General features: G+C 49.7%; 2 protein-coding genes and 1 non-coding gene across 3 annotated transcripts in view; 2 read left to right on the forward strand and 1 right to left on the reverse strand.

Annotated features, from left to right (window-relative positions):
- Nucleotides 1-1,026: 1,026 nt before the first annotated feature.
- On the forward strand, nucleotides 1,027-6,850 carry RPL32 (ribosomal protein L32). Its single transcript, XM_008531004.2, has 5 exons — nucleotides 1,027-1,184; nucleotides 1,297-1,422; nucleotides 2,726-2,826; nucleotides 3,659-3,840; nucleotides 6,654-6,850. Exons 3-5 carry the CDS (start codon nucleotides 2,731-2,733, stop codon nucleotides 6,781-6,783), a joined length of 408 nt encoding a protein of 135 aa, XP_008529226.1. The 5' UTR covers nucleotides 1,027-1,184; nucleotides 1,297-1,422; nucleotides 2,726-2,730; the 3' UTR covers nucleotides 6,784-6,850.
- LOC139076289 (small nucleolar RNA SNORA7) lies at nucleotides 2,516-2,655 on the forward strand. Its single transcript, XR_011527700.1, has one exon. It is a non-coding gene; the product is annotated as a small nucleolar RNA SNORA7 (small nucleolar RNA).
- Nucleotides 6,851-7,879: 1,029 nt separating the features above from the next.
- CAND2 (cullin associated and neddylation dissociated 2 (putative)) overlaps nucleotides 7,880-17,820 on the reverse strand; it is a 30,462-nt gene continuing 20,521 nt past the window's right edge. The window contains exons 11-15 of the mRNA XM_070574705.1: nucleotides 16,972-17,067; nucleotides 14,177-14,346; nucleotides 12,263-12,427; nucleotides 11,022-11,129; nucleotides 7,880-8,904 (exon numbers count right to left, since the gene is read on the reverse strand). Of these exons, the coding sequence (XP_070430806.1) occupies nucleotides 8,677-8,904; nucleotides 11,022-11,129; nucleotides 12,263-12,427; nucleotides 14,177-14,346; nucleotides 16,972-17,067 (767 nt within the window). The 3' untranslated portion in view covers nucleotides 7,880-8,676. The remainder of the gene's footprint in view (nucleotides 8,905-11,021; nucleotides 11,130-12,262; nucleotides 12,428-14,176; nucleotides 14,347-16,971; nucleotides 17,068-17,820) is intronic.

Below are 17,820 nucleotides of genomic sequence, written 5' to 3' on the forward strand. Positions count from 1 at the left end.
GAGCTGTGGCCAGAAGGGTGTTTGGAAAGCTGGGGTCCTGAGCTGGAGGAATACAGCAAGTACATCCCCTGTGATGTTGACAGGGATGCCGGCATGGCACTTCCAGCCTCTCACCCTGGGATCTCAGGACCCAGAGAGAAGCAGGAGGCAGAGTGGGTACCCCTGTGCCTTCCTCTGTGAAATAAGTTGGTAGCATGTTCCTCATACCCCAGAGAATGAGCCGTTTGGGTCACCACTTCCAATCTCTTGGGTCCTTCACGATGGGAAGCATGCTCTCTGGTTCATGAGCCCTTCAGCTGATTCACCCACCTGACCTGTCAAGGCCTTTTCCTTCATAACACACATCATGTGGGCTGCTATTTGCACAGCGCTTCCATGCTCTGCATCCCATCTGACTTCCCACAGGCCCGGGGATAAGCGGGGTCCGTGAGGTGGGGTACAGTCACAGACACAATGGGGCTTTAGTCTCAGTCCTACTGTTTGCCAGCTGTGTGACCTCAGACGAGACATTTCACGCTTCACCTCCCTGGGTCTCCTCAAACTCCCCTTCCCTTCACAGTCAAAATCTCATGGAGTTGTCAACACTCGCTTCCTTCCCTTCTCACTTCTCATTCAGTCAACAACACAATCCCATTTAGCTTCTGTCCCCATCTGGCTCTGGGAACTACTCTGTCAAGATCACTGATTACATCTGTGTTATGTTCGAGCTGTGGAATCAAGGGACGTTTTCTGTCTCCTGAAATTAGATTTTCACAATAATCTTAAAAACAAAAGTTAAGCAAAACAAACCAAGAGCAACAATATAGATAGTTTAGCCTAATGGTTAGAAGTGTGGATTTTTGCAGTCAAATCTCCAAAATTCATTCTCTACATATGTAAAATAGGGAAAATAATAGAACCACCTGATAGAATCGTGGGAAGGAGAGTAAATCCCTTTGGATGACAGCCGTTGTACTCATTGCTATTTATAAATTCACGTGAGGGAATTATTAGGAAGTCTTTGTTTTTTCCCTCTTGGCCACTAAGAGGTGCGCTTTAGACAGAAGAAACGCGGGCGGAAATACTCTAACATCTGGCTTATCCTCCGAAGGAGCGGCTTCAGCTTCTGGCGGAAGTGGATGCCCGCCACCAGGTCTTGGAAGCTCAGAAAGAACTCCAAATTTTCTATGGAGTCCCAACGGCAGGTATGAAGAACTTTCAATACTACTCCTAGATATTAATGTCTAGGAAAACACAGGTAGCCTTCGGCTTTTTTTTCAGTATTATTTCTCTGACATGTCTTTATTTTCTCTGAAGGATCAAGAGCCGGAAGTGCTCGCCTTTTCCCTGCCAGGACCCTAAGGTTAAGTCCCGTCAGCCCTCGCGAGCCACCTTCCCATCTCTTCCTCGGCGCTCCCTACGGAGGTGGCAGCCATCTACTCGGTAAGTCTTAATCGTTGGCCATCCGCGTCTCTGCGGTCTCCGTCTGGTCCCATCGCTCCCTGGTGAGGAGGTCTGTGCTTCCGAGCGGTCGTCTCTGTGGACGTTGTCCTTGTCGGCTGGCTGGAGCGCGTACAGGAGCAGAGCGAAGCGGCCCCGCGGGTGATGGAAGTGTGGTTCCCTGGGCTCTTTGCCCTCCTACGGAGGCCGCCTGGGGTCAGTCAGACCTGCTGACCGCTTGTTTGAGCCCCGAGGGCGAGGGCGCATGTTGGGGCCGTATTAACGGGGCTGAGAAGCGGCCGGGGGAGGTCCGGCCTGACGGCCCGGGCTCGAATCGTGGGATCCCGTCGCCTGGCGATGTCCGCCCATGTGTATCTATTTCCGCTTCCCGACGCTGCTTCCCTCCCAGTTTCTGGCCTTGCGGTTCCTGTTGCGGCGGGATCGCCAGGGAAAAAAAAAACAAACCAGCTGCGAGTCGACTCGTTCAGTTAACGAGTTCCGATAGGGGGTCAGGATCTCTGGGAATACGGAACTGCGGCCTTGTTTTCGAGGAGATGGTACCGGGGGCGGAGGGAGTCTTTCGTTAATGTAATGCATGTGCATTGAGTACCTACTGTGAGCCGAAGAAAGAAAGCGAAGGCTGTGAAGAGAGCAAAAAGTGTGCTGCAGTAGGAAAAAAGAGGGTAGCTGGGAAGACCACCTGGAAGAGGGTAACTTTTCAGTTGGTGCTCAGGTGATCTCCAGGTAGAACAGTATGTGCGCAGACGTAGGGGCATTTTAAAAGGACGACGTGGTTTCGTCTAGCTTTTGAGATACTGCAGAGCTGCTGCGCCCGCGGGGCGTTACAGGTTTCTCTTTACTGAGCCGCCCGGTCCGGGCCCTGCAGGCCTTGAGAGTGCAGTATCTCCATTTCACAGGTGAGAAAACAGACTCAGGTTCTTGTAGATTCCCCGAGGCCCGCTGGACCATCTCGGGGGTGGGACACGCTGTGGAGTGCCATTTGCTGCCCCTGCAAGCTAAGAACGTTTTGGGGTCAGTTTGTTTGAGGTCAGCTGTTGGCGTTCTTTCTTAGCTTTGAGTGGGTGAGGTGATCCCTAACCTCCCAGGATCGCGTCTGGAGAGTGGCTAGTATTCTGCCAGCTTCGGAGACGGGAGGGAAAGCAAGCCTGGCAGAGGCACCCATTCCATTCCTAGCTTGCTCAGTAGCTGGTGATTGGAAGACACTCTGCAACAATGTTGAAGCCCTGGGCCCGAAAGCTGCCTTCCCGGACTCTAATTTGACACAGTCTGTGCCTCTTTCTTGAAGGCGTCATGGCTGCCCTCAGACCCCTCGTGAAGCCCAAGATCGTCAAAAAGAGGACCAAGAAGTTCATTCGGCACCAGTCAGACCGATATGTCAAAATTAAGGTACATGCTCTTGGGACGGGGTGAAGAAAGGCCTTCTTAAATGGGCTGTTGGATTTCTGACATCATCTCGTGGGAACATTGCCTTGGGCAGATGAACCGATCTGTGGTTGGTGCACAGGCATTGTGTAGAAACCCAGGTCTCCCAGTGTGCTTTACTGGCACTCAGTCTTTTGATGTGTAAATTGAAATTGAAAAGGAACAGCTATTTTGAGGTGTCTAGAGACTTAACGATTGTATCATATTTCGGGTGGTGGTCTGACAGTATGAGAGGTGGATAATCCTTATTTTATAGATGAGAAAACTTAGGTCTTAAGTGCAATGTCAAAACCTGTGCTCGGGTTGCTGTAGTCTGCTTTGGCGGCCCAGGGTTTTGCTGGTTCAAATCCTGGGCGTGGACATGGCACCGCTCATCAGGTTATGCTGATGCGGTGTCCCACATGCCACAACTAGAAGGATCCACGACTGAAAATACACAAGTATGTACCGGGGGGGCTTTGGGAGGAAAAGAAAACATAAAATCTTTAAAAACAAAAAACACCCCGTGCTCTTCATCTTACTGTATACATAATTCCCTCACATTCCACGGGTAAAGGGAAAGTCTGCTTTTCCTTTGCTTAGGAGGAGTGTGGGTGTGCATCTGTACTCCCGGTGGTCAAATGCAGGAGCCTCTATTTATTTTTTTCCACCCAAAGAATATAAAGAAGTAGTGAAATCCTGTTACCCAGAGAAGACTACTATTTGGCATATTTCCTTTACATTTAGTCCCGTTTTTCCTACAAAAGGAAGAGTTGGCAGTCTGCACAGACAGTGACCCTCCTGTGTTTTCTTTCAGCGTAACTGGCGGAAACCCAGAGGCATTGACAATAGGGTGCGCAGAAGATTCAAGGGCCAGATATTGATGCCCAACATTGGTTATGGGAGCAATAAGAAAACGAAGCACATGCTGCCCAGTGGCTTCCGGAAGTTCCTGGTCCACAATGTCAAGGAGCTTGAAGTGCTGCTCATGTGCAACAAGTGAGTTGGGTCCCACTGGGTTCAAGTGTCAGACGTCTACATCTGTGTGAGCATTTTTGGCAGGCATTCTAGACCTTTTAGAATGCTTTTGGAGGAGTTGTATGTCCTCCCAGGAGCTTAGAGAATGCTTGTTGGGGACTTAAAAATGTTTCTTTTGCTGGGGTGGGGAGGATGGGATAGGACTTGTCCTGAAAAGCAGAGGCCCAAGACTTGGAAAGAGAAGGACTTTGCTTGACAGTACAAACACTGCAGTATCCCGCTGGCTGTCATTTCCAGAACATTGCTTTATTTATGTGGGAGGTAGTGGGGAGAACACACTTAGCCCCAGAGCTAAGGGGTGCTGCACGCGGGGGCCGCGGGCGTCTTCAGAGGCCTGCAGGGATGGACGGGTTGCTGCATGATTTAGGGCTCAGTGTGATCTGAGGTGGAGAAGAGGAGGGCTTTGTTTGCAGGCGCACCGGCAGTTCACAGGGTTACTTCCAAGTGTGTTGAGAAAGTTAGACACTTGGTGAGCTCTGTAAGAGACATTTTTGGTCTGCTTAGGCCACAACTGGAGCAGTGGGCTGAGAAAAGATTTCTCAAGGCAAGTGATTTAGACACTTTGAATCTGGATTGGAGGGAATGGTATTTTTTGGTTAAGCAGAGGACACTTTACCTTCTTCCCTTCCTGTTAAACAAAAGCTAAAAACCTGTGGGTGTGTGTTTTTAAGCAAATTAGTAAGGATATGGACAGAGGGTGACTAACTAGTAACATCTGGGCATGTGTGTGTTAGAAAGATCTTTTATCTAGAGTGATTGTGGACACAAATAATAAAAATGAATGAAACTTTTATTCTCACCTTTGGTTGAGTTTCTACGTTGGAAATTTAACCAGGCATTGAAATGCTGGCAATTTTATTTAGAAAAGGTGAGCATAGGAATTAATAGTGGATCTCCAAACCGCAGTAAACAGGTTGATAGAGAATTATGACAGAAAGATGCAATTTAATACCTTTTGTGTGGTAAAAATGATTACCATGCAAAAATGTTGCTGGTTGTCATAAAGATGCGTTTTTGTTGTTGTTGTTGTTGTTTTGTGTTTTTTTTTGTGTGCTGAGGAAGATTATCTCTGAGCTGACAACTGTGCCAGTTTTCCTCTCGTCTCTTTTGTATGCGGGTTGCTGCCACAGCATGGCCACGTGTAGGTCTGTGCCTGGCATCTGAACCCACAAACCCAGGCCCTGAAGCAGAGTGTGTCAAATTTAACCACTACACTTCAGGGCTGGCGCAAGATACTCTTAATAGCAGCTTGGCAGTTTGTAACAAGAGCCATAGAAATACTCTGAATCTGTGCCTTTTAATTCACAAGTTCATCATTTTGTGGCATTTATTCTTAAATAAAAGCAGAGAAACTTTATAAGCTGATCATTGTAGCAGTAACTGAACAATTGAAAATATTGGTGAATGGTGAGAGTACAAGCACTGGGTGGAATGTTATGCATATATGAAAAATGATTGTCATGTATGGAAAATGCCCATGCAGGGGAAAGTATTAAAAGTGATAGGTACAGTGTGATTGTGATTTTTAAATACACATGGATAAGGACCTGAGTTTTTGAAAAATGAAGAAAACATGAAAACTGGGGCAGGCTCCATGGTGTAGTGCTTGGGTTCGGCATGCTCGGCTTCAGCAGCCCAGGTTCGCAAGTTCGGATCCCGGGCTTGGAGCCCTACCACTTGTCAGCAATGCTGTGCTGGTGACGCACATACAAAGGGGAGGAAGGTTGGCACAGACGATAGCTCAGACCTAATCTTCCTGAGCAAAAAAAAGGCACAAAAAAACATGAAAACTAATACAACTTAAGTCTTAAAGATGATGGGAACATTTTAAAATACAGCTACTTTGAGCTTGAATGGACTTCTTTATATAAAATAAGAAAATTCTTTGGATTTGCTTGTTTCTAGATGTTAAAATATTTTCCTGCAGAGCTCTTGAACTGTAGATGCCCACTGCCTGTCGTCTTTTCGCTGAAATTCCTCCAGGGGTAGAGTGTTGTCTTAATCCACTGTTGGTGGCTTCACAAATCACCTCCTTACTGAACTGTGCTCATTAGGCTGGTTTGTCATCAAACTGGGGCATGGTGTGGCTGTAATGAATGAGTTAGAACAGGATCTGGCACACAGGGACTCAGGAAATGTTAGGTGTTGATACTCACTGGGTAACTTTAGGCAGTGTTACTCCTCAACTTGAATTTTGTCCACAGCAGTCAAAATAAGACGTTTGTGGTCTGAGCCAGGGAGCCCTTGGCTGAATCAGATTGTTGGATTCTGCTCTGGATTGTCTGCAGAGTGTTCTAGAACTTCACGGGCAAGTCTGAGACTGCCCTGAGTGGGGCAGATTGGCCGGAAGGACTGAGGGAGGGAGAACCTTGGAACCTGGAGTTGGGCTGGGCTATCCTGGCCCTGTCTGGTACTTAAGACGTGACTTAGGGATTCACTTGCACCTCTGTGGGCCTTGGTTTCCTTGTCTGTAAAATGGACGCACTGCCTGGATTACAAGGCTGCTGCGAGGACTGAATGAGAGGGGACGAAGAGTGTGCTTTTTGTCACTACCAGGGAACACTTCAAGAGCCGTGCTGCTGGTACCATGGGATTAGGAGTTGTGATTTGGGGGCATGCCGGTCTTGTTCAGCAGCCATTTACCAGCACCCTCTCTGCTCAGTACTGTGGCTCTGGAGGTGAAGTGACTGAAGCCGTTGCCTTCCCAGTGGTACACAGGAGTGTGTGTGTTCCAGGCTGGCTTGCTCCTTACTCACTCACTGATTCTCTTCCAGATCGTACTGTGCTGAGATTGCTCACAATGTCTCCTCCAAGAACCGCAAAGCCATCGTGGAAAGAGCAGCCCAGCTGGCCATCAGAATCACCAATCCCAATGCCAGGCTGCGCAGCGAAGAAAACGAATAGACGACAGCTCGTGTGCGCATTGTATTTGTGTTAATAAAACCATGAAACTCTGCCGTCTGGCAATTCACCCGTGTTTTACTCTTCAGTTTCATACTTTGACAGCCTGTCACAGAGATTGGTCTTATGCCTGTTAGTACCCTGGAATCTTAGATCTGGAAGGAGTTCGTGAAGGTTGCTCCATCCTTCACAGGGCACAGACCTCAGGTGCCCAGACCAGCCTTGGTCTGCTCCAGCTGGGGCGAGGGGAGGGGAAGGCTTGGCCCTGAGATGAGGGTGGGTTCTGAGACCCCTGATTAAAGGACCTCGCAGCTCGGAGCAAGTCGTCATTCTTAGCCTCAGTGTGTAAAGCTGGGTAATGGTTACCCTCTGTGGTTCTTGTGAAGATTGAGAACACGTACATGAAAGGATCTGGATGGATTTTTTCTTAATCCCTTAATGCTTGCTTGGTGCTGGAATAGCACCCTATAGTTTATGTCCAAAAATGTACAACAGGATGACACACTCATCGCCCCACTACGGAAGAGCAGCCTCGGACGACTGGAGTATCTTCAGTCTCCCTCATGGTACCCGCCCCCAACTCGCTGCTTGCGGGCTGAGTTAACAGCGGGTTCTGAAGCTGTGGGGTCCTTCACTGGTGACAATCAGGCCTGTATGCTGGAACTCAGGATTTGACAAGCAAGCTCCATTTTAAAGTACAGCCCTAGAACTCAGGCAACAACAGCTAGAGTTTCGCTTTTAATTAATTATAACTGCTTTTCCAAGAAGTGGTATTAAGTGGCAGTGTAGGTCACATGGGGTATGGCATGTGGGCTCTAGTACGGGACAGATGTTTATGGGGTGTTTTTGTTTGCACCATCCTGGTCAAGTGAGCAGAAATACTATACTGAAGATAAATTTCTTGGTGTGCTAGCCATGATTGGGTGTAAGTCCCTTAGTTCCAGGAGATAAATGTCTTCCAGGGTGATTGCCTCCTATTCCAAACCTAGGCTGAACACTTGGTGAGTAAATGCTGGTCATTTCCATGATTTCTTTAAATTGACTTGGGAAGGATACTAACAGTGGTCTATTGAGTGGAGGAATTGTGCAGAGAACACGGTGACAATTCAGAATCTCCTTTATTCTGGGACAGCACAGAAAATTCTTTGGCCTGTCGCTTAATATTTCTGTGTCCTCAATACTAAAAACTAGAAACAACGTTCAAAACCTTGCTCAAGAGGACAAACCAACAGGTTATGCCTGGGTGGGGTGACGTGAAAGGTGGTTTGCCCTTTGTGCTCTCCTGGGTTGCTACGGAACAGTTTTGAAATTAGAAAAAAAATCATTAGATCTAATTCCCTACCCCAACCACCTCCCCCTGCAAAACACTCCACATTTAATGATGCATCACTGCCAATTGGAAATAAAGCATTTTGAATTCTAAAATGTGAATAACTCAGAATTATCCGAGTTTTTAAGGTGCCCAGCCAAAGCACGAATTTTTGGCAGATAAGTGAAATGAAAAAAGAGTGGTGTGCATGACAAATCTGGGATGCCAGTGGGAAGGCAGGCCGGCACACTGCCTCCCAACCTTTCACAGCTGTGAGCACGAGAGTCTAAATACTACTTAGTACGTTGTGAGGCAGGGTCTGCCAGTCATTGATCTTCGTGTGGAAGAAATAGGAAACTTCCGTGTCGTGTTTGAATGACTGTCCTGAGTTAAAGGGCTCCAGCTGGGGGCCTATGATTTGGGGTCCCTGGAGAAGGCACTGTAAGCCCGGAGCAGGAGCAAGAGTGCCCCCAGTGAGATGAAAGGGCAAAAGTAGAGGCCTGCAGCCTGTGGTGGTGGGAGGCTGAGGCCTCGGATGGGCAGACCCCTTCTCTTGAGTAAGGGCCCACCTGGGGGCTGTGGGAGGACTAGCTGAGTTCCATTGAGTCTGTGCTGGGGGCTGAAGCAGAATCCTTCTGGATGCTCTCGAAGAGGGCAGCAAGTTCAGGGTTGGATCGGATCTGGGAAGAGAAGTCGGCCATGATGGGGCATTTTCCCACTTCAGGTATGGTCAGCAGGGCGGCCACTGCCCGCATCGCAGAGCGCTTCAGTTCATCTTGCTTCTCGAACTCCTGCTTCACGGAACCAGCTTTGACCTAAAGTCGGAAACAGTGAGCAAGGAGCCATCCCTCATCAACCCTGGCTTTGCACCACAGCCTCCTCACTGGTCTCCGTCTCCTCTGGACCAGTAATCTGCCTAAAAGCTCCCCTGCTTCAGTCTCCTCTGGTTCTACCCTGAAGGCTTCTCCACCTCTGGGCTTTTACACAGAGTGGTTCTTTGTCATTCCAATCAGCTCAAGTGTCACCTGAGGGGCCTCTGACCAGCTTTCTTTTCATTGATGAATAATTTGATGGTGACAATTGCTGTAAAGTGTTCAGTTAACTGTCTCCTTCCCCCAACAGGAGGGATGGACTTATCTTTCTTTACTGTGCTTACAACAGGCTCGTGGTACCCTATGACTCAACTGCATAAATGGATTACTGTGGCGGTCTTCTAGCTGGCCTCCTCTCCCCACTCAGGTCCCTGCCCCTGCAATCCATTCTGCGGAGGCAGCTGGAGAATCAACATCGCAAACTGCCTTGCCTGCTTTCTGTTTCCTCATCCCCTACGGTCTCCCACTTAGAGGATCTCAGGAATTCCCCCACTGCTTACGGAATCAAGTCCAGATTCCTGCTGCCCACCTCTCAAGGCCCTCCACGACGTAGCCCAGACAACACTTGGGCTCTTCGCCTTAACAGTCTAGTGGTCAAGAGCTGGGCACTGGGGTTGGACAGTCCTGGGTTCAAATGGTTCTACTCTGTAAGAGCTGTGACTTCAGGTGGTCACTTCTCCATCTATAAATAAGAGCGTCCTCTTCACAGAGTCACTATGAGGATTAAATGACAATACAGGTCCATACCCCCTTCTCTGAAACCCTTGGGGCCAGATGTGCTTTTGGAATTTGGGATTTTGAGGGGTTTTAGAAAAGTGATAACTGTACAGATAACATGGGTCTGGTACAACACCCTGTAATCAAGTACATTAATATTTCCCCCACTGAATTTACGAAAAATGTAAGAACATGAATATCACATTAAGAGAGAAATAAAGGTCATAAACAGCCTCATTCAAGTCAAGTTTTGTTGCCAAACAAGTTACTAAAAAGCTTTTGGTTTCCAGAGCTTTGTGGGTTTCAGAATCGTGGAGGAGAGGACGATGTAATGTGACATGCTCTCATCACACACAGCCTTCTGTGAGCAGCCAGACGGAGTGGCTTCTGTGTGGGCCTCGGATCAGAGTGAGTGGAGGGGCGTCCTGACACTGCCGTGCCATTGGCAGCTCCTCCCTCTGACCTGGGACTTTCTCCATGTCGTACAGTTCAAAGAAAACTAGAAATGACTTGGCCACTGAGACCACCAAGAGTTCCATGGCCCCGCAGAACCACTGTTTTCTTTGATTGACTTCGTACTAAGCATATGTTAAAAATGGAAATTTACAAGGTAGGTTTCTATTAATAAATTACTAATTTCATCTGTTTTATCCACATAAGATTTCATTTTTTTGGAAAAGGTTTTGCTACTTGAAAGTCAGTGCTCTATGGGTATCCTCTTTAAGCTCCGATCTTAAATACTCTGCCCTCTTTTTGGTTAATTCCTACCCTTCCGAAACCCAAATTAGTTCTTTCACTCGACAAGTATTTCCTGGGTACCCCCTGGGGGTGTCAGGCTCTGTCCCCAACGCTGCAGCTCTCCATGAGGCCTTCAGCCCCAGAGGCCTCCCCTGGACCCTCGAGGCACTCCGGTCTAGCAGCAACTCTGCCCTATATCAATCAGTCAATGATTTCTATCTTTCTAAGAGTTTGATTCAGTTTCCCAATTAGGAGGTGAGAGGAGAGAGCCTACCAGGCTCAATGTTGTATCCCTAGTACCTTGCACAAGGCCTGGCACCCAGGAAATGTTTAATGAATGAAAGAAAGGGACAAAGCAGGGTTTGAATCCCAGCTCTGCAATTTCCTAGCTGTGTAGCCTTGGTCAATAACTTTACCTCTCTGAGCTTCTGTTCCCCTGTGTATACAATGGTAAGAATAAGAAGTACTTTAGAATAAGGTGATGCTAATAATCAAATGAAGCACTTCATACACCAGTTGTACCACAGCAAGTTCTCAGCAAATGGTAACTACGAACGGTCTGCTGAGGACCCGGCAGGTGCAGCCAGGGCTGGGCAGGGGCTTACCTTGGCAGTGCAGGTGGCCCTGAGTGGCTCAATGAGCCGGTCCACCCTCTGCAGGACGGGCGCAGGACACAGGGTAGCCAAGCGTGCGAGCATGATGAAGGTCAGCATCTGCCCAGGAGGGAAACAGACTTCTTGGTAAAATGGCCCAGGACCAAAAGCCACAGGCCCTGGGGAAGAGCAGAGGCTCTGAACCCAACCCCTGGAGCTCAGGTCCAAACTCCAGCACTGATTCCTACAGGGCCCTGCCACAGTCTCTCCCTCTCTGGGCCTCAGTTCTCTCATCAGTAAAGTGTTAATGCCATCTACATTTTGCTGTCCTGAGGCGGATCAGAGAGGTACCAGGAGGGGCAGTTCTCAAGCTCAGATGCCCACAGGGCGAGGCAGATACTGTCCATGAATGAAGAGGGCGAGATGGGAACTGGGAAGGGGTAAGGAGTCCACACTCCAGACAGTGGCTATTGAGCTCCAGCCGATTGTGGCTAGGTGGGAGTGTGGCCCAGGGTTGATGGACTGTTTTCAAAAGAAACCCAAATTTTCATGTAAAATCTCTCAATTTTTAAATGTTAACACCCGACTCAAAAACAACTGTATGAGCCAACTAAATACATCTACAGGCCTGGATTCAGCCTGCAGGAGAATAATGGTGACCTCTGTTGAATATGGTAAAGTCCCTATAAATGATATACAGCATAAAGGGCGGTTGTCTGAAATCCACATGCCCTACCCATTCCCACCAGCTATCCACTCTGCCCTCACCTCCCCACGCCCCACAGCAAAGGAGCAGGACGGGGGCCAGAGCAGCAAGGAGCATGGCATTACACGTCACAAGCTATGACCCACGGCTCCTCCACTTCCTGCTTGTGCCCTTGAACTAGCAGGTCTCTGGTTTCTCCCCTGTAAATTGGGCATCATGAACTCACTCTCCAAGGGTTAAAGTGAAGACTTTTAGGGTCAGTCCAGAGGCTCTGCTCATGGAGACAGAACAGAGGGGTCAGAGGGTGTGTGTGAGAATTCTAAATTTTTCTAGTTATTGCCAAACCATCCTCCAAACAGCTTGCCCAGTGTAGACTCCCACCAAAGGTGTTTGAGGTGTGGGTTCTTTTTCTTATCAGAAGAGAACAAAGCAGCTATTTTCATGGGGTGCCTGGGGTAGGGAGTGGGGGACAAACAAGCAGTGGGCCAGGGTCGCCTGGCTGCCCCTTGATGCGGGGTGGGGTGGGCCCGGCAGGGGCGCGTCCTACCCGGATATCGTAGTGGTCCTTCAGGCCGTCCTCCACGCGGTTCAGGAACTCGCAGATGTCCAGCTGGCCCAGGCAGCTCTCGAGCAGCGAGTACATGCATTCGAAGGCCGCCTTCCGCACGTCCAGCCCATCGTCCACTGTGTGCTTGAAGGGTCCCATCTCCACCTGCAGGAAGGAAGGATGACCAAAGGTTGGGGGAATGTGACCCCAAGGCGTAAGAAACACTGCCCTGGTTCCTGCTACACACCCGCACATGTTGTTCACTACTGTGTCCCCTCCCCAAATCATGCCTTCCACACTCAGTCTCCATGCCTCTGCTCAGCCTGCAATGCCCTTTCTACCAAATGATAATAGCAGGAATAATAATTATTATTATAATCTACTGAGCCATTCTGACGTGCTGGGCATTGTGCTGAGTGCTTGACAGATGACACTTTACTCAAGCATCACAACAGCCCCAGAAAGACAGTGTTACTAGCAATCCCGTTTAACATATGATGAAACTAAGGCTCAGAGAGGTTAATTAACTTGCCCAAGGACACACAGCTAATAAGTGGCTGGACCAGAATTAAAAACCCAGATCTCTCTGAAGTCACAAAGCTCTGCTCTTAATGGTAAACTCTTTCTCACCCCTCTAAGCCCAGCTCAAATGCCCTGTTCTTTTGGAAAACTTTCCTAACCCCTCTAAACAGAGTCACTTCCTCCTCACTCATGCCTTGGGGTCCAGACCTTTATATTACATTGTGCGATAACTTAGCTACTAAATCACTTTTAATCTCTGCCCCTTAAATCCTTACTTCACCAAGTGAGCTCTAAATAACTTAAATAATCAGCAGAGTGAGTGCCTCTCTCCTTCAGGAGGCCGTGAGCTCCCCGGTGGCAGAAACCATGCTTGGTCCAGCTCTGAGTCCCGGCATTCGGACACAGGGCTGGTGAGCCACGAACACCTGCTGCGTGTTGAGTGACAACAGGGGTTGCCAACATTTACTGAGTGCTGACTGTGTGCGGGAGCAGTTCTGAGCACATGCAGGATTTAACTCATTAAATCTTCTCAAAACCCTAAGGTGTGAACATGATTATTTTCCTCATTTTGCCTGTGAGGAGAAACTGAGGCTCAGAGCGGCTCAGGCTGCCTGGGCCAAGGTCACTGTGAAATAATAGAAAATACATATATCGGTCTCTGCTCTGGGTGGGCTCTGGGATGGAGGCCAGTCACCAGACAGACTCAGCCGTGATTAGAAGCTTGGCATCTGCGGCCCCTCCTTGATCATGCCGGTGTGAGGAAGCCTCTGTAAAATGCCCGGGGTTTGGAGAGCTCCAGGTGGGTGAACACATCCACCCCGGGAGGGGGACGCACCCCATCTCCACGGGGACGGAAGCTCCTGCGCTCACGACCCTCCCAGACCTCGCCCTGGGTATTTCTGCGTCTGGCGTGCATCTGTGTCCTTTATCACATCCTCTAACAAACTGATAAATGTAGGTCAGTGTTTCCCTGGGTTCTGTGAGCCACTCCAGCAAATTAATTGAACCCACGGAGGGGGTCGTTGGAACCTCAGCTCTACAGCCAGCTGGCCAGAAGCCAGGTGACAACCTGGGCTTGCAACTGGCACCTGAAGATGCGGGGGCAGTCTTGTGGGACTGAGCCCTCAACCCGCAGGATCTGACCTGCCTCCGCGTAAGGAGGGTCAGAACTGGGTTGAATCCTTGCACACCCTGTGGCGTCTGAGAACTGCCTGTCGGTGTCGTGCGGGGAAACCTCCACAGGCTTGGTGACCACAAGTGTCAGAGAGAAGTGTAAAGCGTAAACGTGAAGGAGTCACCGGGGAAGAACTGTGGTTTTTCCTACACAGAAGGCGGAAGGCGCCACAGCCCTGCCCGCCAGGCCTGAGGGTGGCCGTCCTCCCCCCGCCCCACCTCTCGGATGAGGTCCCGACGGATCTTCGTCTCCTGGTAGAGGAGGGGCAGGATGTCGTCCAGCAGGTCACGGACCAGCGAGGGCTTGTTGTGCACGGCCGAGTTGAAGAAAGCCAGAGTGGCCCGGCGCACGTTCAGGTCGGGGTCCTGCAGGCTCTCCATGAACTCTCCTGGCAGAAAGACGAGAGGGGGTGTGAGGGGCAAACCACCACGACCTCCCCCCTCAGTCATCTGGTTAATGTGAGCCGTGCAGACCTGGCGGGATGGGGCGAGCGTGCTCTGAGCATCAACTCTGTGCAGGCACAACAAGCCTTCAAAGTCCAGACCAGAATGTGGACTCGAATCTGGCCTGGGTTCAAATCTAGAATCGACCACTTCCTCACTCTGGGACTGTGGACAGCCTCAATGTCCTCATCTGTAAAACGGGGGTAGTAACAGCACTGTAGGACTGTCTTTAGGATTAAAAATGTGGTAATGTCTACAAAGCACATAGAGTACCTGGCACAGAGTGAGGACTCTATAAATGTTAACTGGATATTACTACAAATGAGGTTCCTGAAGATCAGAGAGGTAAAGAAACTTACACAAAGTCACACAGCATTTCTCTGAGTATAGTTTGGACTTTTTAATAACTATCTTAATGTTTTATATACTCAATAAATAAATAAAATCAAGAATGGGAGGGATCCCTAAAAAAACTAACTGTATTTCAAATAATTAATGTAACCACCCAGGTTATGAAGGAGAAAACAACCAAGTAACTTACAAAGTATTTTAACTAGACGCCCTCAGGCTAAAGACAAAAGAACTATAAACAAAGTTGATTTTTCACAGATAAGAGTTGGTAATTCTTAGACTACTTTCTTTGTATTCCAGGATTAAGCAAATAAATATCTTGTGGATAACAGGAGTTGGGTGTCTCCCTGTTAAGAGACAGGGATAAGGAAAGGGAGAAGCTAGAAAGCACCCTTTGGTACTGGACTGGAATAGGAGGCAGCTGGGAACACACAGTTCCAAGATGGAAAGAATGATAGCTATAAAAATAGAAAGAGATGTGAATGAATGCACGCATATACAAACGTGTGTGCATACATACCGTTCCTCGCTCGGTCTGCTGAGAGCACCTAGAAGCAATGGCACCTCGGCAGCAAGGAGCACCCCTAGTGTCCAGATCTGGGATTCTAAATACCATTCTCCACTAAAGGGAATCGGGGTGCCTGTCAGTCATCACTGATTCAGGCAAAACACCACAATGGAGGCAAAACATAGTGGGCAAAACTTTGATGAGGAAGAGGATATTTCAATAAACTCAAACATACTTATTCATTCCAAAGGAAAAAGAGTAACTTTAGAGTGGAGGAGCCTGGAGGTCTCCACCTGAACCAGGTGATCAGAGTTCCCATCACCAGTCACAGGACAAACTGCCATGGTGTGACTCCCGGTGTGACACACTGCGAAGAACAGAAAGTCTGCCAGCAAAGCAGGATCCAAACCCAGGGCCGGCAGCCTCTGAGCCCCTTCTCCTGCGCCATGCTGGCTCCTAGGCTCCCTGCTCTCTGTGGGAACACAGCTGTGGGGAACTGTGGGGGTTAACTGAGACAAGGTATGCGTGAGAGCTCAAAAACTGTTCAGGGGCCGGCCCGGTGGTGCAGCAGTTAAGTGCTCAAGTTCTGCTTCGGTGGCCCAGGGTTCGCCGGTTCGGATCCCAGGTGTGGACATGACACCACGTGGCAAGCCATGCTGTGGTAGGCGTCCCACGTATAAAGTAGAGGAAGGTGGGCACAGATGTTAGCTCAGGGCCAGTCTTCCTCAGAAAAAAGAGGAGAGTTGGCAGATGTTAGCTCAGGGCTAATCTTCCTTGAAAAAAAAAAAATTGTGGTTCAAACACAGAACCACCACCAAGGACCCAGGTGGAGGCCCCTCGGGCTGCTCAGGCAATGGAGGAAATCAGGGCTGGGCAGCATGTGCCCGCTGGGTTAGGACACAGGATGAAGTTGCTGTTGATGGTACTGCTGTAGCTTCTAGACGTGTTCTCCAATTCAGAGTGTGGCCACATCTGCTGACCCCTTGGTCTCACACAACAGCGCCCCAGCAGATGGGGATTAGCACCCCATTTACAGCTGAGGATGAGATGACCTGTGCAGGCTCCCACAGCCAGGGAGTGGCAGAGCCAGGGTCCAAACCCAAGGCTGGCGGACTCCGCAACCTCTCCTTTCTCCACTAGGCTGCCCTGCCTGGATGGGGAGAGCCAGACTCCAGGGCAGTCCAGTTGAAGGCCTGCAGGCTCAGAGCTTTAAAGGGGTCCTGCAGAGCCCCAAAAGAGGGCTCACCCTCTTCCCAGTGAAGGCTGTTTGGGCTCCTCAGGCCAGAAGGCCCCTCAGACAGGGGATGAGCTGGGGAGTGCTCTCCCCTACCCGGTGCAGCCCCACCTAGCCCGGTGCCCCCTGAAGCCGATGCATGTGAGAGACTGATGGTTTCCACTTCCAAAAGCCTGTTGTGTTCCTGGAGCACTTTCTCCTCAGAAACCCGTGGGGTCTCCACAACCACCTCAGAACACGCAGATAAGCGGATTGCACCCTCAGTTTAGAGAGGAGGAAACAGGCTCAGAGGGGAGAATGGGCACGTTGGGGTCACCCAGCAATTCAGCAGCAGTGCAGGATTTGAACCCAGGCCCCATAGGGGTCTTCCCAGGTCTCAACTCCCCTCGGCCAACGTGTAAGAAAAATCAGCCCAAGCTCAAGGCCCGGGTGGAGGGGACTGGATGGGGCCAGGGGCAGAGGGGAAGGCGTGCTCACCAATGAAGCTCTTCAGGAGGGGGTCAATGGAGTGGGGCTGGTCCGAGATGAGGAACTTGACCGCTGTGATGACAGTGCTCCGCGTGTGGGGCCGACCTGCAGGACAAGAGGCGGCGGCCTGGTGAGGAGCAGGGCCGATCCCAGACACCCACAGGTGGGGAGGTGCTAAGGCTCTCGTCTGCTCCGGGGGAGGCAGGACTGCACCCCTCCCCACCCAAAGCCAGACCCCGTCTTTGGGGAAGTCGATGCTACCGTTTCCCTCGGCAGCCTAGAATCTCCCCTGAATTCTTCTGCTGCGGCTGAGGGGTAAAACTGCCAGTTCTCAGGCGACCACACTGCAGGACGTGAACAGAGAACCCAGAACCCAAGACAGCCCCGGTCACACCAGACAAAGACCGTCGCTCAGGCCTTGGGACAGTATTCTATTTTCCAGACACATTGTTTCAATTAATCCTCAGGATGGTCCTAACTGGTTGATAATAATAAATAATATTAATTAAAATAATTAATAAAAATTGTCATTAATTTCTGTTTTACAGATGAGGAAAGAGAGACCCAGAGAGTTAAATTCACATCTTAGGGTCACACAGCAGATCCAGAATTCAACAGCTGATTCTGCACCTGGGCCGGCCCCCCTTTCAGGCCTGCATTCTCCAAGCAGGAGGCAGCTGTGCATCAAGCGGGCAGAGGCCAAGGGGATTCCAACAGAATTGAGAGCATCCCCAGAACGTGGCAACAGAGAACTCACTCAATTTGCTTTTCTGCCTTCTTTCTGAGTAGAGAAGCTGAAGAAAAGGGGGGAATTCCCACTAAGTGAAAGAAAGAAACAAGCGGCTGCTGGCTCCTCTG

Source organism: Equus przewalskii, chromosome 15 (assembly GCF_037783145.1).
Source record: "Equus przewalskii isolate Varuska chromosome 15, EquPr2, whole genome shotgun sequence".
Taxonomy (NCBI): Eukaryota; Metazoa; Chordata; class Mammalia; order Perissodactyla; family Equidae; genus Equus; species Equus przewalskii.